We start from the raw sequence: 24,388 nt of genomic DNA on the forward strand, positions 1-24,388 counted from the left end.
GCATCGGTGCACCGACACGGAGCCACATGAGGATCCACAGACGGCGTGGCGCGCGGCGTTGCATTTATATCACGTGCTATAGTGCTGGCGCGCCGCGGCGGACAGCGCGGCGCGGGGGGCCAAAGCGTTGGTCCAGTGGGTGAACTGGTGGTAGGCCTGCTCGAGGAGGATGGCGATGCCGGGCACGCCCGTCCATGCGCCGTTTGTCGTGTCTGCGAGCTGGAGGAGCGGCGTGTGAGCCGGCTTGTACGCCATGTCGATCGCTACGCCGCGTGGCGCAGACACGAGCGCGGCAGGGAGCACAATGTCCGCATCTCCGCCTTCGACGCACGTCCCGTGCGCGGGCACGTTGCTCACAATGACCGACGGCTGCTGCACGGCGGCGTCTGCAAGCGAGGCAAGCGGCGCGACGCGCCACTCGTCCGGGACGGCGGCGGCGAGTGCGGCGGCTTTTTCATAGGTGCGGTTGTAGAGGAGGATGCGTGTGGCGCCGAGGCGGTGCATGGCGTAGAGCGCAGCGCGCGCCGAGCCGCCGGCGCCAATGACCAGTGCGACGCACCCCTGCGCAGCCCCCAGGTGCTGCTCGGCCAGCGCCTGGATCGCGCACCAGTCCGTGTTGTCCCCGTGCACCGTTTGTTGTCCGTCTTTTTCGCGCGGGATAAGCGTGTTCACGGCGCCGATTATCTGCGCCTCGGGGGAAATGGTGTCGAGGTACTGCATGATCTGCAGCTTGTACGGGATCGTGACGCTTGCGCCGCCAAAGTCAGGCGCACGGAGCAGCGCGTCAATGCCGTCCAAGTCGGGCGTCTCGTGCAGCGCGTAGCGGTACGGCAGGCCAAGCAGGGCAAAGCCTGTATTGTGGATCAAAGGACTGAGCGAGTGCGCGATGGGCGTGCCGAGCAGAACAAATTGGCGCGAGGGCAAGAGCCCCAGCAGGTGGCGCGCTTGGTTGATTTCCTGCACGCTCAGCTGGCCCGGCGCGGCGCTCTGCGGAAGCGCGGGATGGGTGACGGGGGTAAGGACGGTGTTCAGCACGCGGCTCAGGCGGCCCGCGTCGCCCATGTTGAGCGCAATGAGAGGAGCGGGTGCGTGGGCGTGCATCGCGCGGCGGAAATGCTCGAGGTCGAGATTGTCTTGGAGAGTGCGCGCCTGCCCAATAAGCTTGACCGCCGCGCCGAGGCGCGTGCCTTGGGCGTAGAGGCGCGCAGCGCTGCTGCTTGTCCAGGGCATCGTGCCCTGCAGATCGTGGAACGAGGCAAGGAGCTGCGCATGCCCTCGATGGTCGTGCACGGCGGCAAGATGCGCCGCTGCGCGGTGCATCTCCACGTCCACAAACGCACATCCCAGACGCAAGCCAAGGCGCACGAGCGCAAAATAGAGCGCTTCTTCGCCGTCGGGGAAGCGGCCGCCCTGGGATACGCTGCGCACGGTAAACAAGATGGGGAGCGCAGTCGCCGCGGTCAAGATGGTTACCTGCTCGCACACACGCTCGAGCGATGGGGTGCCATCCGCAGCGAGCAAGTCCACGCGCAGCTCGACCAAATCGACGCCGGCGCTCCATGCATCCATGCTCGGCAAGGCGTCGCGCACGTCGGGAAACGTGAGCGACAAGAAGTAGGAGCGGCGGTGGAGCACGCTGGTGTCGACAGTGCCAAGCGGCACAGCAAGCACGCGCTGCAATGTGCGTGCCGTGTCGAGCTCGGGCATGTTTAGCACCTCGACGCTCGAGCACGCCTTGAAGTACGGCAAACGCCGCTGGTACACATCCTCGAGCGGCTCGCCGTACGCGGGCCGATTGCTGTGCGCGAGAAACGCTTTTATCGCGGCAAAGTCGCGCACGATATGCACCACGGGACCCGACTCCATCGCAAAGCGCTGCAGCAGCGCTCGGCTCTCGGCACGCTCGACGATCCCACCGCCCAGGGAAATGACATGGTCGCGGGGGTACTGCCGCAAGAGCGTGTCAAGGATCTCTGTTTCTTTTTCGCGGAACTTGTCCCAGCCATACGCGTCGACATAGGCCTTGATATTGTGCTCTGCGGCAAAGAGGTCGTCGGCGTCCAAAAAGCGGCGCTGCATTCGCTGCGCAAGCTGTGCACCGACGTGCGTCTTCCCAGACGCGCGCATGCCAATGCACAAAATCGTCGCGTCCGCACTGTACGTCGACGGCGTGAGCGAAGGAAGCAGGGGCGAGATGCAGAGCGCGCCTTTTTTGTGCATGGGCGCGGCGACAATCGGCGCTTGGGTATTCGCAGCGGCGACCGCCACGCCAAGCTTGAGCTGCACATCGTCCCAGTAGCTCGGCCAGGTCTTTTCGACGCACCGCTTTTCGAGGAAAATACTGCCGGGGGCAGGCGCGACGGCAGCAAGCACACTAAACGCCATTGCAACGCGGTGGTCGTCGTAGCAGTGGACTTGCGCGGCACGCAGCGCAGAGAGCGGCGTGCCAAACACCTCGACACCGTCGCCGTGCTCTACTGCGCGCACGTTAAACTTGGCAAGCTCCTCTACAACGGCGCGGATGCGGTTCGTCTCTTTTACGCGCTGGTTCGCAACGCCGGCAATGCGCGTGGACTCGCCGGGTTGTGCGACGGCAAAAAGCACGGCGGCAGTGATAAACGCATCGGTCATGTCCTCCATATCAACAGCGCCAAGCTGGCGCAGCGTCCCGGGCGGCGGGCCTTGGACCGAGGTGCTGTGTTCTGTCTGCTCCACAAGGCAGCCCATGGGCGCAAGAATTTGAGCGGCAAAGCGCGCGTCGCCTTGGAGGGAGGCGGAGCCGATGCTGGAAATCGTGCACTGCGTCCCGGTGATGGCGGCAAGCGCGAGGGGGTACGTCGCACTGCTCGCATCGCTTTCGATTTCGTACACAGCTGGCGCGTGGTATGCGCCCCGCGCAATGTGGTACGCATCGCGCGGCGTGCCATCCGCGCCGCAAAGCCGCACAACAGCGATTCCAAACGTGCGCATCATAGCAATCGTCATGTCAATGTAGGGCTGTGAAATGACTTTGCCGCCGACGAGCTCGAGCGTGACGTCTTCTTTGCAGAGCGGCGCGACCAGCAAAATGGCCGAGACGTACTGCGAGCTGACATTCGCCGCAAGCTGGATGGCGCCGCCCTGCATGCCCTGGCTCGCAATGTGCAGCGGCAAACTTCCCTCTTGCTCGTCGTACGCAATCGAGACGCCGTTGGAACAAAGCGCATCGACCAATGGTGCAATGGGGCGCTCCTTCATGCGCGCATTGCCCGTGATGCGAATCCCATCGCTCGTCTCTCCCATCGCAGGCTGCTGCAGCGCACAGACGGCGGTGAGGAAGCGCGCAGCAGTGCCGGCATTTTGCAAATAAAGCGGCTTTCCGTCCGGCGGAGGAAGAACACGGCCGCCGTGGCCGTAGACGACCAAAGTCCGGCCGTCGTCCTCAAACGCAAAGTCGGCCGTGCGCAGGCACCGCAGTGCATTGATCATCACTTGCGTATCGTCGGAGTGAAGCACATTGCGCAGCCGGCACGTATCCGTGCCGAGCGCAGCGAGCAAAAGCGCGCGGTTCGAGATCGATTTCGAGCCGGGCGTCGTAATGGTCGCTTGTGGCTTTGCTGGCACGGGCAAGAGGGGGCGGACCATGGCGGCAGGCGCAAGGATGCGCGCAATAACTGCGTCAGACACTGTGCTTGCGCGCTCTTCCACCGTGCGCCCAATCTTCGCCAAAAGCACCACCTTTTTTTTCGCGCCGGCATTCTTCTTGTCCACGCGCATAATGTCCAAAAGCTTGTCGGCGGTGAGCCCCTGCGACTTGGACAGCGCGGTGATGCGCGCATCGCCAAGGGAGACAGGCAGATCGTACAGCTGCAAACACCGCGCGAGGCGCCCAATGGCGACTTGCGAAAGACCCGCCTCGAAACGCGCAATCTCCGCTTCAAGAATCATGCCCACGGCAATACACTCGCCATGCAGCACCTCTGGCGTAAGGACAGCCTCTATTGCATGGCCTACCGAATGGCCAAAGTTCACCAGGTTGCGCAGGCCCGTCTCTTTTTCGTCAATCGTGACAATGTGCGCCTTGACACCGATACTTCCGCGGATCACGTCGAGAAGCAGGGTCTGCTCCTCGGAACGCGTCTCCAGCGTACGCCCAGCATCGCCTTTAAATACACGCGCAGCCTCGCCCAAAACCGCAGAGCGGATCGCGTCAGACTCCGTCTCGAGTTTTCGGAAATCAGCGGCGTCCCAAATAGCGGCCGTCTTGACCACTTCTGCCATACCGTTGCTAAACTCGCGGGGGGGAAGCGTAAGGAGCCATGCGGCATCCACAAACACAAACTGCGGCTGGTGGAACGCACCGATCAAATTCTTGCCGTGCGCCGTGTCGATGGCTGTTTTGCCGCCCACGGCAGAATCGACCATGGCGAGAAGCGTGGTGGGAATCTGGACATACTTTACGCCACGCATAAATGTCGACGCTACAAATCCGACTAGATCACCAATCACGCCACCACCACACGCAAGCACCACCGTGTCGCGCGTAAGACGATGCTCGAGCATCCAGTCTTCAATCGCGGCTTTCGTCGCGCGGCTCTTGCTTTCTTCGCCTGGCGCTACCTCGTATACGAGCACACGTGCCGGAAAGCCTGCAGGGTTGTGCTCGGCAAACGCATCTCGGAACTTTTCGACAACGCCAAGCTTGGCAAGATTGGTATCCGTGACAAATACATAGGCGCTCGAAGGCAGCTCGGCAAGCACTGTCTGAACAATGTGCGGAATCAGATGGTATCCTAGATGGATACGTGCCTGCAAGCATCGCAGCTCATTAATAGTCGCCCCGCTTACAGGAGACGTAAACGGCGGCGCATGATAGGAAGCTACCTTGCTGCCAGCCACGTCCCGACTCATCGTGGCGATGGAAAACGCAAATGTGGAGGGAAGGGTGGGGGAAGGCTAGGGTATCTATGCAGGTGTTTGCTGTTGGATCGTGGTCTGTACATGGGCAAGGAGCTGCTCGGCTCCTTCCGCCGGCCATGAAAGCCGCAGTGCGTGTGCAATTTCCTCGTGTGTCTTGGCCTGACTGAGCGCCGCGCGTCGCGCGACAAGCTCGCGTTTGGGCAGGGGGGATACTTTCTCGGCGTCCCCAGCGCCGCCCGTGGTGGTAAATGCGAGCTGCGTCATGCAGTACTTTGTATTCCCAAATGGATTATCAAAGTAGACTGCGTATTGGAGCCACTTGGGGGCAATCTCTGTCGCTGCACATACACGCCTCCCAAAACAGGACGGATTCGCTTCGGGGCCGCGCGCCAACATTAGGCTGGTTGCGCCGGTACGCTCCCGAATCATCCCCACGTCTCTCGCGCTGAAACAGTCGCCATTGCACACGACTGGGATATCTTGGCCTGTTTCTTTTGCAACCATCGCCACATGTGCAGCAATCTCGCTAAACCTGTCGAGCAGTGCAGGCTCGCGGGGACGCATATTTTTTGTGCGGCAGTGGATTGTCAAGGCACGAATGGTGCGAGTGCGCACAATCTGCTCGACTAGCGCGCGCGTCGCTTCCTGTGTCGGTAGGAGCCGTATTTTCGCCGTAACGCTGACATGCGGCGGTGCAGCGCGGCGCATGTGCGTCAGAATTTCGCACAAGAGGTCCGGATCGCTGAGCAGATTTGCGCCCATACCGCCCAAAGTAGAAAATGGTTTTGGGCAGCCGCAATTCAGATCTACGCCGGCAACGTCGTCGTGCGCTGTGACAATGCGGACCGCTTCAGCTGCGTTCTCTGGAGAGGACGAACCAACTTGAAAAATAAGCCGGGGCCGCTCCACGGGGTGGCAGGAAAAGATTTGCTTATTTTCTTTGAGGAATTCGATTTCGCCAGTGGTGCGGTTCACCTGGCGCTCCGTGCCCATAATGGCCCTATCGACGATCTCGGGACCCCAAACAAGATCTGCGCCATACTCAAGCGCAAGAAGCCTGGACGGCAATGTGCCGATACGTACCATGGGCGCAAGAAAGAGTCCATGGCGAAAGTCTGGCATGCGTGGATCTGCCGCTAGAAAAAACGCCGTATCTACACGCACGCGTTTCAGGTCGCGCTCAGTGTCTGTGCTGGGCATGATTTCGAGCGTGTGTAACAAACGAGGTCCTGCTGAAAAGGTCGACCGGAACGAGCGCAAGGTGCGCATGCGCTCGTTACAACGTCGTGGTGGCAGCAAAAAAATAATGTGAATTGCGCAAATACGGCCAGTTGCTCCACATTGCACCGCGCTGGCGACCATGGCCGGGATGGATTGGAAACGACACATGTCACTGTTGCTCGCTCCCGAATTCCAAGTGCCACCGCCTATCAAGAAACGTGAAGATTTACATCCGCTGCCAAATGGCGTAGATGCCTACTTTGTATACCCTTTTCAAGCGGAAGATTTAGTGCTTAGTCGCACCTCCCCACTTTCCAGCGAACGTGTCGCTGCAATGCAGGCGCGGCACACAGCTTACCTGCAAGCACGCCAGGATCAACGCGAAGAGGATGAGCGTGATTATATACAGCGTGTGGCGCCAGGCCGGGGAAAGGGGCAGCCGGAATTGCAGCCTACCCTGTCAGGGCCCGTGCCGAGCGAAGCGGCGCATGCTGCAGAGGCACTACCCACAGCAGATGTCACTATCGGGCACAAACCTTCAGAGACACACCGTCAAGATACACGCGACATGGAGGAACTGCAACGCCTCGCTGCTGAATTACGTACAGGGGAAGAAGAAAAGCTATGATTAGACCTTGTCCAGAGGCCGATTGAATCCGCCTTTGCTGTACATTAGTTAGAATTTGAACATACCGATTCATGTATTGCCGCCACGTCCTTTCTTTCCGGACCTCGGCATACCCTTCCGTGTTCTCTTCCACAGGCTTGCCTTTGCTCGAGCCAAAGTTGCCAAATCCCATCATGGCGGCAATCTGGTCGGCATCAAGCTCTTCTGAGGGGGTATCTACCGTTTGTGTCTGCACCTCTGTGCTCTGCGCAGGCGTCGCATGGGGCTCTTTTCGAGGAGGAGGGGGTGTGTGCGCACGCGGCGGACTTTGTTCGCGGCGGTCATGCCGTGGCCACGCACGCCGACCTTGATTCCACTGAGGATCGCGTCTGTTATTCGCACGATCCTCGCGCCACGCACCCCTTCGCTCGGCACGCCAATCGCTGCGACTTTGGTCGTCGTCGTCGCGGCGCGTGCGTGCGCCTTTTGTGTCCTGCCAACTGCGCTCACCATGGTTCCAACGGCCGCTACTACTGGGGTGGTCGCCGCGACTTGCATCGCGGTCTTCATAGCTTTTGCGCATGCGCGGTTCGTCGCGCCAGCCCCTGCGCCGATCATGGGTTTTGTCGTCCATGCTGGTTCGCACTGACCTTTTTTTGCGGGCGCGTGAGTGTGCATATTAATTTTCAAATCTACCCCTACTGCGTTTCGTCGCCACGCACCCAGCCTTTGCTCTTCCCTTTTTTAGTGTAGTGCAACATGGCTGGCGGGCATCATCACCGTACGTAAATACACATTTGTGGCGCGGGCAGAACTGATCGTACAGGTTCACTTAAGGTGGATCCCTCCATTGAAAAATGGCAGGAAATGGTAGGTACAGCACGAACTCTTGGCTCACATGCAAGCACAACACCATGTACCAGCGCTTCCGCTGGACTTCTAAGAATACACCGCTCCTGATCTTCTGGGGCTTTTTCGTACCTGGATTGGCCATGTACGGGTTTAGCAAGACCAACGTACGTCTCGCTTTACAGCCGTGTTGACTACAGTATCAATGGGACTATACCGGGAAGTCTTGGAACGAGTCGCTCTTGCGTAAACCACCGGCGCCTGCAGCGCCCAAGGATGACGAGGAATAACTTTGGATAGATACAAATGCCATTGCATGTACACAGTGACCTATATGTCATCCCACCTTTATCATGCCCGTCTTTAGTATCTAAGCACCTTTTCTTTGTGCACGCGCACGTACGACCGACCTATTTGCGCCCGCTTGGGGCGGATGGATGCCATGCATGTATGGCGCAAGTGCATGCCAAGCCCAGCCTCAGCATCGCCTTGCACGGCAATCAGCCGACCGCTGCGCGCCATATGTCACGTGATTTTTGACGAGTCAGTGGCTGACAATTTGGGAATGGCCTACTAGGCTCTGATCTAATGTCGTTATTTTTGCTCGTGTGGAGACTACTTTTTCTTCCACAGGCTTACCATAACCATGTGTGACTGTGGCGATCAGCGACCTACTAAGATGCAGCGCGTTAACGGCGAGGAAACTCAAGATTTGGGTGAATCTCACGTAGCTGTTGGGAGTGCAGTGACTGCGCCCAAGACGGAGAACACTGCGCTCGCCGGCGCCCAGCCCTTTGGCGCGTCGCACTACAGCGACTTTTTGAGCAACGTCTCCAACTTCAAGATCATCGAATCTACTTTGCGCGAAGGAGAGCAGTTTGCGAACGCTTTCTTTGATACGGACACCAAGGTCCGGATTGCCAAGGCACTTGACGAGTTTGGTGTGGACTGCATCGAACTGACCTCGCCCGCGGCATCAGAGCAGAGCCGCAAAGACTGCGAGACGATCTGCAAGCTTGGCCTGAAGACCAAGGTTATTACCCATATTCGGTGCCACATGGACGATGCACGCATCGCTGTAGAGACCGGCGTAGACGGCGTGGATGTCGTCATGGGCACGTCCAAGTTCCTCCGCGAGTACTCGCACGGTAAGGACATGATGTACATCACCAAGTCTGCGATTGAGGTGATTGAATTTGTGAAGAGCAAAGGCATAGAAATCCGCTTTTCTACCGAAGACTCGTTCCGTTCCGATTTGGTCGATCTCCTTAGCATCTACCAGGCAGTGGACAAGGTCGGTGTGAACCGTGTGGGTATTGCCGACACGGTCGGTGTTGCAAATCCCCGCCAGGTGTACGACCTGGTGCGTACTCTTCGCGGCGTAGTCGGCTGTGACATTGAATGCCACTTCCACAACGACACAGGCTGTGCCATTGCAAATGCCTATACTGCGCTCGAGGCCGGCGCTACCCACGTTGACACGTCCGTGCTTGGCATTGGTGAGCGCAACGGTATTCCCAGTCTTGGTGGTTTCATTGCGCGTATGTACGCCGCGGACCGTGATTATGTCATGAACAAGTATAACCTCAAGGCGCTGCGCAGCGTAGAGAACCTTGTCGCGGACGCCGTCCAGGTCCAAATTCCTTTTAACAACCCTGTGACAGGCTACTGTGCCTTCACGCACAAGGCTGGCATTCACGCCAAAGCGATCCTCGCAAATCCAAGCACCTACGAAATCCTCAAGCCCGAAGACTTTGGTATGAGCCGCTACGTTTCCATTGGCCACCGTCTCACCGGCTGGAATGCCGTCAAAAGCCGTGCGCAGCAGCTTAGTCTCGACCTCACCGACGAGCATATCAAGGCTGCGACGAACCGTATTAAGGTCATGGCCGACATTAAGGACCAGACGATGGAGGATGTCGATGCCGTGCTCCACGTTTTCCACCGCGCGATTGCGAACGGCCAGGATGTTAGTCACGACAAGGTGTTTGACCGCCTTTTGGAGCAACATAACCAGTCGGGTGCTGTAGAGGATGAGACGTCCGAGACACAGGCTTCATAATTCATAGCATTGTACTCGACATTTTGTTTTCAGCCCCTTGCAACGGTCTTTTCAACACACCAACACGTGGGTGCGCAGCGCTGGCCTAGTTGGGATTTTTCGCAAGTCGCTTGGCATGGACGATGGCGCAGTCTCTTCGTCGAAGAATGCTGTAGACGATGGTATCGTGGAGTGTGAAAGTTCGCTTGAGGAGCAGCACAAGCAGATCTCTCAAACACCCCCGCCGAAAGCGCGGCGCAATCGATTCACACGCTGGCTACACTACCTTGAATGGAATGGCGTTGAGCCAGTGCCCGAAGAGCAACAGACCCAGAGAAGTATCTGGAAAATAGCTTTAATATGGCTCAGCGTGAACATTAACAGTGCGTTGCTGCATCACTAACCTAGTCTTGTCGTTCTCTACCGGAACATTGCCTCCCCTGGAAGGCATGGGTCTGCGCTCCAGTTTTTATACCATTGTTGGCTTTATCCTGCCGAGCAGTATTGTACCTGCATACTTTTGCACGTTTGGTCCCCGTCTGGGAATGCGGCAGATGATTCACGCGCGGTATTCGTTTGGGTACTTTGGCAGTAGCATCATTGCGCTCGCTATTGTATTTTCCGGCTTGTGCTACACAATTCTGTACGTGACGAGCGATGAAAAAAAAACTGATTCCAGGAACGCCATCCTCGCCGGTGAAACGCTACAGGCAGCATCTCCATGGCATGGCGACCACTATGCCTTATCGAGTGTAGTCGGGATTGTGATCATAACCGTCATTGCGTTCCTGATCTCGATTTGCGGCATCCGTGTCCTGCACTTCATCGAGCGCTACCTGTGGATTCCGATCGTGATAAGTTTTGCTATTCTTGCTGGCGAGGCAAAAGCATCGGCACAAGGGCTGCACACAGTGCACCACGAGCCGAAACCAGCGACGCGCCAGATTCTCGGCATGGGCGTGTTATTTGTCGGGTTCCAACTCTCGTATGCGGGCATGGCGTCAGACGTGAGTTTGTACTTGCACCGTTGCGCCTCGTCCACGAAGCTGTTCATTGCATGCCTGATTACCTTTGCTCTGCCATCCTGCTGTATTATCATGCTTGGCGCAGCGTTTGGCGCTTCTGCACAGACCATCCCCGAGTGGAACGAGCTGCTTTTAAGCAACCCATCACCTGGCCCCCTTATTAATTACGTGCTTACATCACATCTGGGCAACTTTGGCAACTTTCTGACCGTGCTCTTGGCGTTCTCGGCGATTGGCAACATGGCCCTCTCGTTCTACTTTATTAGCGTCGACTTTCAAATTATTCTGCCGCTGCTCGCCAAACTGCCGCGCTTCTGCATGCCCCTCATTGCATTTTCCATTACGCTTCCTGTCGCTATCGTGGGGCGCAATACATTCTATGATACCCTGAGCAATTTGGCCAGCATTATTGCGTACTGGACAGCGCTGTACTGCGGAGTTGTCCTGGCCGACCACATTGTGATCCGGCGGCTGCAATTCAGCTCGTACGATCCTGCAATCTACAATCAATGGCAAAAGCTTCCGCCGGGCATGGCAGCACTGGGCGCCTGCATTCTTTCGTTGGGATTGGTCATCCCTTTTATCGACCAAACATGGTTCGAAGGACCGTTGGCAAGCGCCTTGGGCGACTTGGGATTTGAAATCGGCATTGTCCTCAGTTTTGTGCTATACCTGCTGCTACGACCCTTGGAGATGTATATTTTTAAGCGCTAGGTCATAGATTGCGCTCCATGTAGCATTCAGTAACCGCGACGCCGTCCGCAGGCTGCATTGTGTTGGACTCGCAGCCATCACGTGCACACACGCGTGCCCAAACACACGTCTCCTCCACCCACTACACCGTGTTGGACTATGGAGGAGGCATTTCCAGCCGCGGGTAGCGCGGGGGAAAACCTTGCGAGCATGTCGCTTCAAGACCGACTTACATCCAAGGTACGCAAGCATGCACCACTTACAACAGCTCTGGAAAGCAAGAGTCTCCGCGTACGAAGAGCTCGCACGCACCTTTGCGCAAACCGCTGCAGAGAACGACCCCGTTATTGCAGAGTACGTGCGGCAGCCAGATGTGCTGCGTGCAATGGTACTTGATGCAAATGCCGCAGCGCAAGAGAAAGGGGTTGAGGCAGTAAAGGCATTTGTACAATACGGCGGCCGCGCTGCGGGAACTACGCGCGAGGCTGTGCTCCCTGCCCTGGCGGAAAAATGTCTCGGTTCAATGCGTACAGGGACCCGCAATGCATCATTAGAACTCCTGATGCTGTACATTGAGAAGGAAGACGCAGAAGGATGCGATGGTGCGCTGGAAAACATCACCGCGACGTTTTCCGCCAAGCAGCCCAAGACCGTGGCGGCGAATGTCGCAGCCGTCAAAGACATTGTGCGCGACTTTGGCACACAGCATGTGAATGTGCGTGGCGTTGTGAAGCGTATTCCTGATATTTTCGCGCACGCCGACAAGAATGTGCGTGCAGAGGGTGTACAGCTCGCGATTGAACTGCACAAGTACATGGGCCCCGCACTAACTCCCATCTTGTCGCAGCTCAAGGATATCCAGGCCAAGGAGCTGGAAGCTAGGTTTGCAGAGGCCGACCAGCTCGGCGACCCACGCACGACGCGCTTCCTAGTGTCACACCAGCCTACCGAAGAGCCCCAAGCTGTCGACACCGAGGCAGCAGAAGAAGCAGAAACACTGGAAACCGAGCTCAGCGCCGCGCCTTCTCCCGTCGATCCATACGAGATGGTTGAGCCTGTAGACGTGCTGCAAAGCAAGAAACTAAAACCAAACGTGCTCACGTTGCTCACATCGTCCAAGTGGCAGGAACGTCTCGAGGCTCTCGAGTCGCTGCACGCCGCCTTGACCGAATCGCCGCGCCTTGTACCTGATCCTGGCCTGGAAGAGTACGTACAAGCGCTGCAGCTGCGGCTCCAAAAAGATGTAAACATTAACGTTGCGATGCAGACGTGTCGATGCTTGGAAGCACTCGCCGATGGACTTTGCAGTGACGGCGCGCGGTACCTCTTTGTACTCCCATGCGTACTCGAAAAGCTCAAGGAACGCAAACCCGCGCACGTCGAGACTGTCTCGAGTACATTGGACGCCCTTTTTCGTAGCGGCACACTTTCCGATGTACTGGATCCAATTCAAGGCGTGGCATCGCATAAAAACCCAGCAGTGCGCGCTGGCGCCATGCGGTTTCTTGCTCGGTGCTTGCAAAACACAACGACGATGCCGAATGCCGCAGAGTTAAAGGCAATAGCTACCAATCTACTCGAGGCGATGAATGACGGTGCTGGCGATGTGCGCGATGCAGGCGCTACAGGACTCGGGACATTGCGTGCTTTGGTGGGCGAGCGACCCATTGCTGCGTATATGGAGACGCTGGACGATATCAAGAAGGCCAAGGTCGAGGAAGAAGCAAAGCATGTGACAGTGAAGGCAGTAAAAGCGGCGGGGGGCAAAGCGGCGGAGGCCAATGCACCAAAGGCCAATGCACCAAAAGCCAATGCACCAAAGGCCGACGCACCAAGGGCCGACGCACCAAGGGCCAATGCACCAAAGGCCGACGCACCAAAGGCCAATGCACCAAATGCTAACGCGCCAAAGGCCAAACCTCTCCCCAAACCTCATCAAGTGCCCACACCGCCGCGGCCCAACGGATCCTCGCTACCCAAAGCCGGCATTCCCTCCCAGCCTTCACAACCAGCACCTACACAGCACCGTATGCAGCCCAAAGCATCCGTCGCGGACGACCGCGTCAAGTTCAAGCACAGCCCCGAAGACGCCGAGCCGCTGCTGGAGCATCTCGTCCCTACTCCCCTGCAAACCCAACTCGCAAGCACCAACTGGAAAGAGCGCCTGGACGGTGCACAAGCGCTTTCCACCTTTTGCACAACACATGCCGAGACCCTTGACACCGAGCTCTATGCCCGTTTTCTCGCGAAACGCCCCGGCTGGAAAGAAAGCAACTTCCAAGTACTTGGCGAAATATACCGCTCTTTGCAGACCCTTGCCCAGCATTCCCCCACCTTTGGTCGTGCGTGCGCCGCGCTGACGATCCCCCCCCTGTGCGAAAAGCTCGGGGATGCGAAGCTCAAAAGCGTGGCCGGCGAGACGCTTCTTCTCTACGCCGAAGCCACCGGTCTTGGCTTTGTCCTGCTTCGCGCCATGCCCACGCTACAGCAAATCAAAGCGCCCAAAGCCCAAGCGGATGCAATCGCATGGTTCGAGCACGCCCTACTTGCATTTGGCACGCCCGGCGTTGATATCCGCGCGACCATGCAGTTTTTGTTGGCGTGCCTTAAATCCGCCAATGCTGGCGTGCGTGGAAATGCAAGCAAAGCGGTGGGCTCGCTTGCCAAATTTTGCGGCTCGTCGCTCACGAGCCTGCTGAGCGACTTGAATCCGCAACTGCGCGCGAGTCTCGAGGCAGAGATCGCGGCAAATGCAGGCAATGCGCCCTCGCCTACACGACTTGTGCGCGGCGCAACGTGTGAGCCTAGCGCCACGCCTGACGTTCCCACCGCCGTCCCCACCACCGACGCCCCTTTAGACGACGCGCTAGAGCAGAGCATACCCCGCGCCGACATCGACGCGATCCTCCCCAAACCAGCGCTTGCACAGCTCAACGATGTTAACTGGAAAGTACGCAAAGAATCGATCGAAGCGGTGCAGCACGCATTGGAGGCACATCCGCGCCTCAAAGGCTCGCTCGCGAACCTGGTCGCGCCTCTCAAGCCGCGCTTTGCCGATACCAATATCATGGTCCGCATGTCGGCGCTTGCCATCACCACGCAGCTTGCCGCTGGCATGCGCGCATCCTTCGAGCCGTACGCGCGTGCGCTCGTGCCCCCCGTTGTGCAAGTCCTTGCGGATGCCAAAGTGCCGCTGCGCGCAGCCGCAGCCAGCGCCTTGACGGCGATGTATGAGCACATTGGCCTTGCGCCGATGGTGCCGCCGATGGGCCCCGTTCTCGATGGCAAGAGCGCCAACCCCACGCTCCGTCAAGACTTGTACACTTGGCTCCTCGAGCGCATGGAAAGCGCCGTGCCCGACGCACATGTAGACCTCAGCGCGCTGGCTCCTTCGGTCATTGCGTCGCTCGACGATCGTGCTGGCGGCGTACGCAAGGCTGCACAGACCCTCTTGCCTTTCCTTGTCGCCCGGACAGGGTACCAAGCACTAGTCGAGCAGTGCAGTACGCTAAAGCCCGCGTCGCGCACTACTGCCATGCCGCTCCTCGACGCCGCGCGCACGAAAGCCTTGTCGTTGGGAGCGCCTGCCGTGCAGCGGGCGCCGTTGGCGAAGGCTGCGCCGCGCGCGCGCCTGCCTGCGCCGCAGCCTGCACTTGCGCCACGTACGCCAATGCGGCAAAGTACAGCGGTGAATCGTGCGTTGCGCGCGCCGGCTTCTGTACAAACAGCTGCCCCCGCCGCCGCGCCGCCGGCCAAGCCTGCGTTGTTCACCAGCGATGCGCGCCACAAACTCCAGCGCGAAAAAAGCAGCGGCCGCGTCTTGTTTGTCGCTGTGGACGGCACCATTCGTCCCGCGCACGTCGACCAGCTCGAGCAGCAAATGGCGGCGGCAGCGCCTGTGGCGCTTGTCGCGTCACTCTTTTGCAAAGAGCACGAGTATCTTGGGGCTCTTGCGACGCTCCTCGAATTCCTCAACGGCGCGCAGCTCTCGGAGCAAGACGTGGCCGAACGCGCGGCAGCGAACGCGGACTTGCTGGTCAAGTATGTGTGCCTGCGCTTGCTAGACAAGAATACGAGCGTCGCGCTGAAGAGTTTGGAGGTGCTCACTGCACTGCAAAGTGCACTAGTCCGTGCCTCGTACCATTTCACCGACACAGAGGCCCTTGCCCTTTTCCTTGCGCTTGTCCAAAAGATGGGCGATGTCAAGGCTGTATTTCGCGAGCGTGTGCGCGAGCATGTGCGAACCATGACGCTGCTCTTTCCTCCAAGCCGCCTTTTTTCCATGCTCCTTGAGCACGGCACGACGTCCAAGAATGCACGCACGCGCGCAGAATCGCTCCAGGAGATCGAGTATCTGTTTGCGAAGCATGGCCTTGCGGTGTGCACACCGCCCAAAGCCTTCCCGCACCTCGCCAAGCTTATTGGCGATCGCGATAGTGCCGTGCGACAGTGCGCGTTGCAGGTCTTGGCCGAGGCGTTCAAGCTTGGCGGGAACGCCGTGTGGCAGATGCTCGGCCCGCTGCCGCTTAAAGACGAGTCGATGCTTGCGGAGCGCCTTAAGCGCACTGCGGCGCACGCATCGCCGCGCGCCGAGTCCAAGAGCGCACTGCCCGTGCCCAAGACGCCAAAAAGCGCGCGGCGGTCCATGGCGGAGGCACTGCCACACGAGCCGCTGCAATCTGCCTCGCCCAAAAGCGATGATTTCCACGCGCTCGCCGCGCAGATCCAGCGTGGTGATGTAGACGAAAGCATCTGCGCGCTCAAGCACGCCCAGGAATTGATCCAACAAGGCATTACGGCACATGCCCTCGGCCCCCTTGCCGACGCCATGGTTCTTGCGCTGGAGCGTGCCGAAGGCGCGGCGGAAATGCACCCGCGGTACAGTAAGCATGCACTCCAGACCGTGCTGGTGATGCTTGAGGCGCAGCGCGCCGACGCCATGCTCACTGCATCTGCCGTTCAGGCGCTCCTGTTTGTGCTGCTTACCTGTTTGCTCCACGTCGCAAAAGACGAGCGCGCGGAGGCGCAGACATTGTCCAAGCACCTAAACGCCGTCGTCCTCCGCGTCTTGTCTACGTGCGATGCCAATGCCGTCTTCGCGGCAAGCTTTGCCCTCTTGGCCGACGCGACCAAAGACATGGAGGCGCTGCACGATGCGGCGCTCGATCGAGCGACGCGGTATGCCGAACTCGTCATCAAATGCTTGTGGAAGATTGCTAGGAAACTACCGGGGATGCTGCAGGCGCAGCAAGTCCACTGTCCGTCGCTCCTGGCCACCGTGGAGCACTTTCTCCAAGCCATGCCCCCGGTGGAGTGGGGCAGGCGCGCACAGCGGCATGTCGCACTGCGCGATATCCCGCTCATCACCGCGACAAATGTACTGAAACAAGTAATCGATGCACTCGGCGAAGAGGCACTCACAATGCTCGACACGCTCTTGGATCCCGAAGGCAGCCACGTATACCGCTACTTGCTGCGCCTCCTGTACGCAGAAGAGATCCAGCAGGAGGCAGAGGTGCAGCCCGAGCGCGCGCCGCCGCAAGAAGACGCCAAAGACACGCAGGACGCGCAAACAGCGACGCTGCGCCGCATCTTCGACCGCATCTCGCAGAAGGACCAGTCGCGCGCGGCAATTCGCGAGCTGTACGAGTTCCAAAAGCTGCATCCGAACAAGCAGAGCCATATCGACCGCAGCCTCCAAAAGACGGGCCCCATCTTCCAGCGGTACATCAAGCGCGCGCTCGCAAATCACACCGCAGAAGATACGGGCGAGCGTTTGGCGAGCGCTTCAACGCCGCCGAACGGCGCAGTCGACACGCGCCTCGCGGAACTCAAGGCCAAGTTCCGCATAGACTCCGATCAGGAGCGCGCGCCGGACCGCTCCAAGCGCATGTCCATGTCCACCGAAGCGCTCCGCCAGCGCCTCGCGTCGATGCGCACCGAATAGCTTGTAGATCGAAATCGGGCCATCGGGCCATCGGGCCATGCCGAGGTGCATCGCCACTTTATGTATCCATGCCCGCGGATCCACGGTCCATCTGGGGTGCCATGCGGGCAGAGGACGGCGGGTATGCAGGGCACCCGCCACCGTCATTTCCGCGCAGCCCAAGTGCTACTTCTGATACTTCGGCGGGCGAAACTGTGCAGCGCGCATATATGCGCTCGCACGGGGGTATACAGCAGGACAGCAAGCCGCCGCTCACGATCCGCGTGCCGGACATGTACAGCGGACAGCGAACCGTGTCGCGGAGCAGTTTCAGTGCGACTGCACCGCGTGAAAGTTTTGGCGAAAGGAGCAGGCCTCGTGCGGGCATGGGGCGCAAAAGCATCTCGACTGCGTTCGTGCACGACTCGCTGCCCACGTCGTTTCTAAATGTGCCGCGCCACAGCGCGCCACAGAGCCTCTTGGAAGCGCAGTTTTCCGAAGCGCGCACCGGTTTCAGCAGCAGCGATGCGCGCCCACAGATGTTGCCTATACGCGGCCAGGGCGAGCTTTTTCTGCGCACGGGCGAGTCCGAGGCGCGACTCGACCCCAAGGGCGACAGCGCATTGCTGAGCTACCGCATGGCGTCGATGCAGTGGCCGCCCCCGAAACTGCAACCTGGCGCTGCACGGCGTCCCACGTCGCCGCCGGCGCGGCGCCACGGCTCGCTCTGCATCGATACAAGCACCGCCGGCACACACCGCCGCTCTGTTTCGGTGCGCGGCCCCAGCTCTGCCGTGTGGCCGCCGTCGCGCTCCGAGCTGCCCGTGACGCCGACGTGGAATGCGCCGCGCCGCAACTCGGACGTGTCGCTTGCCTTTGGCGACATGTCCCTCACGGATACGCCGCGTTCTCCCAGCGGCAGTTGCATTCCCAGAGAGCGCTCTCCGCTTGCAACCGTACCGCAAACGGCGCTGGAGGATGGCAACGGCGCCATGGCGTCCGGCCCGCTTGAGTACCCGCCCTACTGGCCGTACGGCTACATGATGGCATACTCTGCGATGGAACTGCCAGTGCCTGCGCGTGCGTTTGTGATCAAGAGTTTCACCGAGATTGACGTGGAAAAGTCGCTCATCCACGGCGTCTGGTCGAGCACAGAGCGGGGCAATCGGCGCTTGAACGACGCGTGGCGGATGAGTGGCGAGACTGGTCCCATTTACCTCTTCTATAGCGTCAATGGCAGCGGGCGGTTTTGCGGGATTGCGCAAATGACCTCGGGACTGGACTACTCACGCAGCAGTACCATGTGGGCCGAAGGCACGCGCTGGAAAGGACTTTTTAGCGTGCGCTGGCTCCTCGCAAAAGACGTGCCCAACCGACAACTGCGGGGCATTACCATAACCAACGCCGCCGAGATGAAGTCCGTGACACAAAGTCGCGATACACAAGAGCTGCCGATCGATGCAGCGCTCGAATTTTTGCACATTTTCTGCTCGTACATGGGCTATTCAAGCTTGGAAAATGCGGCTTGCATCTATACACCATACGAGACTTTGTAAATTTTCAAACACCCTATTTAAACATGCGGCCAAGGCTGCCCCCCGGGTGGTTCTTCATAAATGTGCTTTTTTCGATGCCTTTTGCCTGCGTGAGTGACATTGCAAGTGCATCGCCAAGCGCAAGCATGATGGTTGTGCTTGTCGTTGGCGCGGGAATATTGGGATAGGCCTCGGATTGCAAAACACGCACATCGTCGGGAGTTGCACCGCCGCCCGGAATGCTGCAATCAAGCCATACATCCGCTTGCTGGACGAGCGTCGATTTTTCATTGCCGGCCAAGGCAATCCGCGCGCACCGGCGCACAGGCTCTAGCTCCATAAACGCCACGATCTCGGGAGAATTGCCAGAGTAGGATAAGGAAAGTATAACATCGTGCGGAGAATTTATCATACCCAAATCGCCGTGGAGGGCGTCTGCAGGATGCAAAAACACGGCTTGCGTGTCAAGCGATAGGAGCATCGATACAATCTTTTGGCCGATGATACCGCTTTTGCCGATCCCGACCACAACAACTTTTCCCAAAGGCCGCCCATCGACCAAACGAGTTTTCTGGAGGAGCAATTGTAACGCTCTCCGAAAACTGGACTGCATGCGAGGGGATTGCTGCATCGCGGAAGAAACGTGCTGGAGTGCATCCGCTTCGCGCTGCACGACCAGTATGGCCACATCAAGCGCCGCATCCAAACTCTTGGACCCTAAGGATAAAGGCACCTCGGAGAGCAGCTCGGGTGTGTCCGCACCCAAATGCATATCGGACGAGGCGGCCAGAGAGGTGTGCGCTTGGCGTTGCGGGTACAACCGCCTTGCTCCACCTGCGAACGCTGCACATGACGTAAAGCCACGTGGAATTCCGGAAGACTGGAAAAAGCTACCACAGCTATGCGGAGGCGGGTATGTCGCTATTTGGCGGCTCGTTCTGCGCCTTGAAGGGGGCAAACAGCTCACCCGTACGGTACTCTTCCAATAATTTCTCCCAGCGCTGACGCGCAGCGCCGAAGCTGTCCAGCGCGGGGCGCACGTCCAAATTAAAGCTCGCCTCTTCCTCGCTATCCTCGTGCTCGGGGCCCGAGTAGTAGTCGATAATGTAGCGTACCTCTTCTCCGGCACTGTCAATGTCTTTTGGACCGCGGCGCACAATCCAGTCGTGCCTATCAAACGGCGGCTCAGTGCTAATGTGAGTGATAGCAGCATACGTACTTGAACTTGTCGGGCATGATCCAGCCGAGCCAGCCAAACAGGCGCGCGCGCGGGCTCAAGTTTCCAGGCCTTCCTTGGAATCGGGCGAGCTGCAGCTGAGAAATATCGCTTCCTGCACGCCGCTCCCAGTCGACGACTTCCTTCCACGCACGCTCGTTCAAAAAGTTGTGAATAAATACCATCGTTTCGATGGCCTCCTCCTCCGTCTCCATTCCTTTGCGCAACAATGCATTGTAAAACTGCTGCGGCGAAGGGTACTCCCAGTGCGTGGGCTCTTCCCCACTCGCACCGTTGTGCGACACAGGGCAGGTTGCCGTCTGAAGCGGCGCATCGTAGGGCGAGCTGCCGGGGGAGGCGGACAAGGGCGCGCGTGCGATCGAGGAAACAACTCGCTCCTGCGAGAGCTGCACCTTCTGGCCCGGCGCACTTTTCTGAGAAATATCGGGCATGTAGTTGAGCGGATTTAGAACGTCGCTATCTCTCGGAGCGCTTTCGCCGTGCGCAATGGGACACTGAGCAGGACGGCTGGGCGCCGCCGTATGCTGCTGCTGATGCATAAGCAGCGATGCCACAGTATATTGGTTGTTATAAAACCTAGAAGCCAAGAGCTGATCCGCGCGCTCCTCGGGCGTTGCAGCGCGCGGCACAGACTGTGACGCGCCCATTTGTGGCAACAGAACGCCACGACGGTGAAATTGCTACGCAAAACGCCGCCACGTGACATTTTACGAGGGTGTGGGGTACGGAGCGGCCCACTGCCAGACGTGCGCGACAAAGCGCGCCATGTCTGCGTCTGGAACAGCCTCGCCACGCTTTACAATCGGATGCTGCAGCAGTATCCGTGGGCTTGCGCGCTGCTTTCCATCGCGCGTCAAACACCGCGCTAAAAAGTCGCGCAACGCGCGGCTCCACCGGATTCCGTTTTCCGGCTCGTCTTGCAGCGTCGGCAACGGCGCGTGCAGTAGAAAGGTCATTAAGTCGATCGGACCCATAAAAGCATCGCTATCTGGCGGAAATGGAAAGCGGTTCATTGCGAGCTCCAGGATGGATATGCCAAGCGCCCAAACGTCTGAGGATATGGTATAGGCGTGCCCCATAATGCGCTCCGGCGCCATGTACATACTCGTTCCCGTAAATGTGCCTGCAACGCTGTTTACCAGTTCGCCCGCCACACCAAAGTCGCACAGCTTGATTTCCCCGCTTCGCGTAACGAGAATATTAGACGGCTTGACGTCTCGATGGATAATGCGGCGCGCGCGCAGATATTCGAGCCCATGCAGGATCGAAGAGGCGAGCTTGACGAGAATTTTTTCGCCGACACGGCCGCCCCGCGCCTTGATGCGGCGGTAGATAGCGTCCATGCTTCCTGCCTCACAATACTCCATGCAGATCGTGATGTTCGCATCGTGGGGGTCAAAAAACGCGCCGTAGTACTCGACAATGTACGGGCTTCGGCACGTCTGGTTCACGTTCAGCTCGCGCAAGAGCTGGCGGTGTATCATCGGGTCCGGTGACGTGCTGATCGTCTTGCGTGCAATGACCCTGCCCGTGGGACGGACACGGGCCAAGGCGACCTCGCCACTGGAACCCTCGCCGAGGGAGCGTATGATTTCCAAATTGCCCTCCAGCATACTGTTATTAAACATGGCTCTGGGATCCGACTGCGTCTGCCGTATCTCTGCTGCACCGTCCGATCGCCGGTGTAGCTCCTGGCTTTCGTCGCTGTGCCCAATCTCGTCCGTGCTTCCAGAGCTGTACGAGAGTCGGTGCAACGAGAGCAAATCGTCACGGTGCTCTTCGGGAAGCCGCATACGCTGTACATGCTTCTGTAGCTCATCCATATGATCTTGCATGCTCTGCGGTTCTTCAATGTGAGCTTTACGCGGCATGATCGTCACGTCCTCTTTGGGCGTATCCGCAACGCTGCACACGCTCTCTGTACTTTTAGGGACTGTGTGTAAGAAAATTTATTTTTCGTACAAAGAGGAAGTGACAGCTTTGGCACGCCGCGGTTTGGCGGACGTTTCGGTGGAATCAGCGAAGCCATCCTGTCACAAAAGGTCGCTGCTGGACAAAAAGCGGCGTGCGCCGTGTGGAGGTTTTGGCTTGCCACGTTCCTTGGCGGGTGCGGTCATGTCGATCCTCGAATCCTTGTTTGGCCGCTCACAGACGCCCGCAGAGCGCTTGCGGGCGCATTTGCGCTCGCTTCAGCGTGCACGGCGAGAGATGGATCGTGAGCGCACTAAGCTAGAGGCACAGGAGAAAACGCTCGTGCAAGATATCAAGAAAAGCGCACGGCAGGGACAGATGGCGGCATGCAAGGTCATGGCGCGCGATCTGGTGCGTACACGCCGCAACGTGCACAAATTTTATCAGATGAGTACGCAGCTCCAGGCGGTTGGGCTGCGGATGCAGACCTTGCGCAGCACTCAGCAAATGTCCGAAGCGATGAAAGGCGCTTCTAAGGCGCTTGGTTCCATGAACCGGAGCATGAATATCATGTCTGTTCAGCGGATTCTGCAGGAGTTTGAGCGCGAATCTGGGACGATGGATATGAAAGAGGAGATGATGAGCGATACCATGGAGGATGCATTCGGGGAGGATGCCATGCTCGACGGCGAGGGTGAGCATGAGGAGAGCGACGCGATTCTGCGCGAGGTGCTCGACGAGATCGGGATCTCGGTAAATCAGCAGCTTTCAAGTGTGCCGGAGAGTGCACCAGCGCCTGCAAGCGCAGCATTACCAGCGCGCGTCGCCGTGGGCGAAAGCGCGGGTGGTGCGTCAAGTGGTGTAGCGGATTTGTCAGAGGATTCGGCATTGCAGGCGCGGCTAGATAAATTGCGCAAGATGTAGTTCAGTAGTGCGGTAGGGCCGGCAGCGGTCGCATGCGTTCCCTTCTTTTTCCCAGCGTGGAGGCCGCACCGTTTTTTTGCCGCTACACGTTGCATGGACGTGCCGGAGCGGGGAATTCCACTCATGTACCTGGATGGGCAGCGCAGTGCAGAATACGCACGCACTCCAGGACATGATGCGCCCACTCCAGGACATGACGCGCGTTTGCGGCCGTTTCGGATGCCGCTCGCTATTGGATTCGTGCTCCTTGGCCTGCTAAATAATCTCCCGTACGTTGTGATCCTCGCTGCAGCTCAGGAGCTGCTGCCACCACATACACCTACGGGGCTTGTAACGTTTGTAAACATTGCGCCAGCACTGCTTTCAAAGGCCATCTTCCCCTACTTTCTGAAAGGCGAGATCCAGTATACGTTCCGTGTGTGGGCATGCGTTCTTCTCGCAATCGTCGGGATGCTCACCATCGCCATGTTCTCCTCACTTACTCTGCGTTTAATTGGGATCGGCATAGCCAGCTTTGGCAGTGGGCTTGGCGAGGTCAGCTATTTGCAATACTCGACGCGCTACCCCTTTGCCACCACAATGAGCGCTGTCGGGCTTTTCTCAAGTGGGACAGGCGCTGCGGGGCTGTTGGGGGCGCTTGCATGGTGGCTAGTGCGTCCGTTAGGCATACGGACAGGCATAGGTCTTTTATCACTGCTTCCGCTTGGCATGGCGCTCGCATTTTTTGTCATTCTCCCGGCGCCACATGCGTGGCCCAAACATAGTGCGCGGCGTGCCGAGCAAGACGAGGCGGCGCAGCGCCTCATGGATCCGGATGGTGTACCTGCAGAAGATCAAGATGCAGAGACAGAAGCCTATCGTGGCGCGCGCGATGGGCTATCGTTTGCGCACAAAATGCGCTTGCTGCGGCCAATGCTGTTTCCCTACGTCTTGCCGCTTGTATGCGTCTATTTCGCAGAGTATACTATTAACCAGGGTGTTGCACCTACATTGTTGTACCCTGTGCCATCCTCTGCAAAACATCCACTGCTTGCCGCCGTGATCCACTCATTGCGGGATTACTACCCATTGTACCAACTGATATACCAGACCTTTGTGTTTTGCTCGCGCTCATACACCTCCGTTCTGCAACTCCCGCCCATTCCCAAGTCATGGTTATGGTCGCCTGCTATTGTACAGTTTACATTGTTGGGGCTCATGGTGAGCGAAAGTGTTTTTGCTTGGTTCCGCGAGTCGATCGCGCGCTCTTTGGTGATTGTGCTAGTCGCAGTGGAAGGACTCGCGGGCGGTGCTGCATAGTACGTTGGCTGCATAACTCACAGCAGTGTCTCTGTGCTAGGAAGGATTGGAGGATCCGCTCCCGATGCCGAGGAGGAAGAAGACGGGCCGCAGCTCCCGGCGTTCCTGAAAACCCAAGAGTACGAATTTCGAATTGGGAGTGTTGGTGTACGTGCAAGTTAGCTACTGACCGCAGCTGGCCGACACGTTCGGGATATTGTGTGCGTCGATCATCTCAATTC

The 24,388-nt window shown here is 58.6% G+C and overlaps 14 protein-coding genes across 14 annotated transcripts; 8 read left to right on the top strand and 6 right to left on the bottom strand.

The window, feature by feature from the left end:
- Window positions 1-69: 69 nt before the first annotated feature.
- MVES1_001544 (uncharacterized protein) lies at window positions 70-4,890 on the bottom strand (the record flags this gene model as incomplete). Its single annotated transcript, XM_056206388.1, has 2 exons — window positions 70-4,788; window positions 4,864-4,890. 2 exons carry the CDS (start codon window positions 4,888-4,890, stop codon window positions 70-72), a joined length of 4,746 nt encoding a protein of 1,581 aa, XP_056062363.1.
- A 54-nt stretch (window positions 4,891-4,944) lies between these two features.
- Window positions 4,945-6,099, bottom strand: dus2 (tRNA-dihydrouridine(20) synthase [NAD(P)(+)]; the record flags this gene model as incomplete). The annotated part of the gene is made up of 1 exon (XM_056206389.1): window positions 4,945-6,099. One exon carries the CDS (start codon window positions 6,097-6,099, stop codon window positions 4,945-4,947), a length of 1,155 nt encoding a protein of 384 aa, XP_056062364.1.
- A 263-nt stretch (window positions 6,100-6,362) lies between these two features.
- Window positions 6,363-6,748, top strand: MVES1_001546 (uncharacterized protein; the record flags this gene model as incomplete). The annotated part of the gene is made up of 2 exons (XM_056206390.1): window positions 6,363-6,367; window positions 6,439-6,748. 2 exons carry the CDS (start codon window positions 6,363-6,365, stop codon window positions 6,746-6,748), a joined length of 315 nt encoding a protein of 104 aa, XP_056062365.1.
- Window positions 6,749-7,361, bottom strand: MVES1_001547 (uncharacterized protein; the record flags this gene model as incomplete). The annotated part of the gene is made up of 2 exons (XM_056206391.1): window positions 6,749-6,785; window positions 6,814-7,361. 2 exons carry the CDS (start codon window positions 7,359-7,361, stop codon window positions 6,749-6,751), a joined length of 585 nt encoding a protein of 194 aa, XP_056062366.1.
- A 125-nt stretch (window positions 7,362-7,486) lies between these two features.
- MVES1_001548 (uncharacterized protein) lies at window positions 7,487-7,866 on the top strand (the record flags this gene model as incomplete). The annotated part of the gene is made up of 4 exons (XM_056206392.1): window positions 7,487-7,508; window positions 7,554-7,597; window positions 7,651-7,743; window positions 7,777-7,866. 4 exons carry the CDS (start codon window positions 7,487-7,489, stop codon window positions 7,864-7,866), a joined length of 249 nt encoding a protein of 82 aa, XP_056062367.1.
- Window positions 7,867-8,255: 389 nt separating this feature from the next.
- Window positions 8,256-9,638, top strand: LYS4_2 (homocitrate synthase; the record flags this gene model as incomplete). The annotated part of the gene is made up of 1 exon (XM_056206393.1): window positions 8,256-9,638. The coding sequence occupies one exon, from the start codon at window positions 8,256-8,258 to the stop codon at window positions 9,636-9,638; it is 1,383 nt and encodes a 460-aa protein (XP_056062368.1).
- A 115-nt stretch (window positions 9,639-9,753) lies between these two features.
- On the top strand, window positions 9,754-11,356 carry MVES1_001550 (uncharacterized protein; the record flags this gene model as incomplete). Its single annotated transcript, XM_056206394.1, has 2 exons — window positions 9,754-10,000; window positions 10,026-11,356. 2 exons carry the CDS (start codon window positions 9,754-9,756, stop codon window positions 11,354-11,356), a joined length of 1,578 nt encoding a protein of 525 aa, XP_056062369.1.
- Window positions 11,357-11,585: 229 nt separating this feature from the next.
- On the top strand, window positions 11,586-17,282 carry MVES1_001551 (uncharacterized protein; the record flags this gene model as incomplete). Its single annotated transcript, XM_056206395.1, has 1 exon — window positions 11,586-17,282. One exon carries the CDS (start codon window positions 11,586-11,588, stop codon window positions 17,280-17,282), a length of 5,697 nt encoding a protein of 1,898 aa, XP_056062370.1.
- A 68-nt stretch (window positions 17,283-17,350) lies between these two features.
- On the top strand, window positions 17,351-18,817 carry MVES1_001552 (uncharacterized protein; the record flags this gene model as incomplete). The annotated part of the gene is made up of 1 exon (XM_056206396.1): window positions 17,351-18,817. One exon carries the CDS (start codon window positions 17,351-17,353, stop codon window positions 18,815-18,817), a length of 1,467 nt encoding a protein of 488 aa, XP_056062371.1.
- Window positions 18,818-18,830: 13 nt separating this feature from the next.
- MVES1_001553 (uncharacterized protein) lies at window positions 18,831-19,568 on the bottom strand (the record flags this gene model as incomplete). The annotated part of the gene is made up of 1 exon (XM_056206397.1): window positions 18,831-19,568. One exon carries the CDS (start codon window positions 19,566-19,568, stop codon window positions 18,831-18,833), a length of 738 nt encoding a protein of 245 aa, XP_056062372.1.
- Window positions 19,569-19,695: 127 nt separating this feature from the next.
- On the bottom strand, window positions 19,696-20,680 carry CYC3 (holocytochrome-c synthase; the record flags this gene model as incomplete). The annotated part of the gene is made up of 2 exons (XM_056206398.1): window positions 19,696-19,987; window positions 20,016-20,680. 2 exons carry the CDS (start codon window positions 20,678-20,680, stop codon window positions 19,696-19,698), a joined length of 957 nt encoding a protein of 318 aa, XP_056062373.1.
- Window positions 20,681-20,740: 60 nt separating this feature from the next.
- Window positions 20,741-21,904, bottom strand: MVES1_001555 (mitogen-activated protein kinase kinase; the record flags this gene model as incomplete). The annotated part of the gene is made up of 1 exon (XM_056206399.1): window positions 20,741-21,904. The coding sequence occupies one exon, from the start codon at window positions 21,902-21,904 to the stop codon at window positions 20,741-20,743; it is 1,164 nt and encodes a 387-aa protein (XP_056062374.1).
- A 244-nt stretch (window positions 21,905-22,148) lies between these two features.
- On the top strand, window positions 22,149-22,868 carry DID4 (ESCRT-III subunit protein did4; the record flags this gene model as incomplete). The annotated part of the gene is made up of 1 exon (XM_056206400.1): window positions 22,149-22,868. One exon carries the CDS (start codon window positions 22,149-22,151, stop codon window positions 22,866-22,868), a length of 720 nt encoding a protein of 239 aa, XP_056062375.1.
- A 93-nt stretch (window positions 22,869-22,961) lies between these two features.
- On the top strand, window positions 22,962-24,167 carry BTN1 (battenin CLN3 protein; the record flags this gene model as incomplete). The annotated part of the gene is made up of 1 exon (XM_056206401.1): window positions 22,962-24,167. The coding sequence occupies one exon, from the start codon at window positions 22,962-22,964 to the stop codon at window positions 24,165-24,167; it is 1,206 nt and encodes a 401-aa protein (XP_056062376.1).
- Between the last annotated feature and the right edge of the window lie 221 nt (window positions 24,168-24,388).

The sequence above is a fragment of the Malassezia vespertilionis genome, chromosome 3, assembly GCF_029542925.1.
Source record: "Malassezia vespertilionis chromosome 3, complete sequence".
NCBI classification, from domain to species: domain Eukaryota; kingdom Fungi; phylum Basidiomycota; class Malasseziomycetes; order Malasseziales; family Malasseziaceae; genus Malassezia; species Malassezia vespertilionis.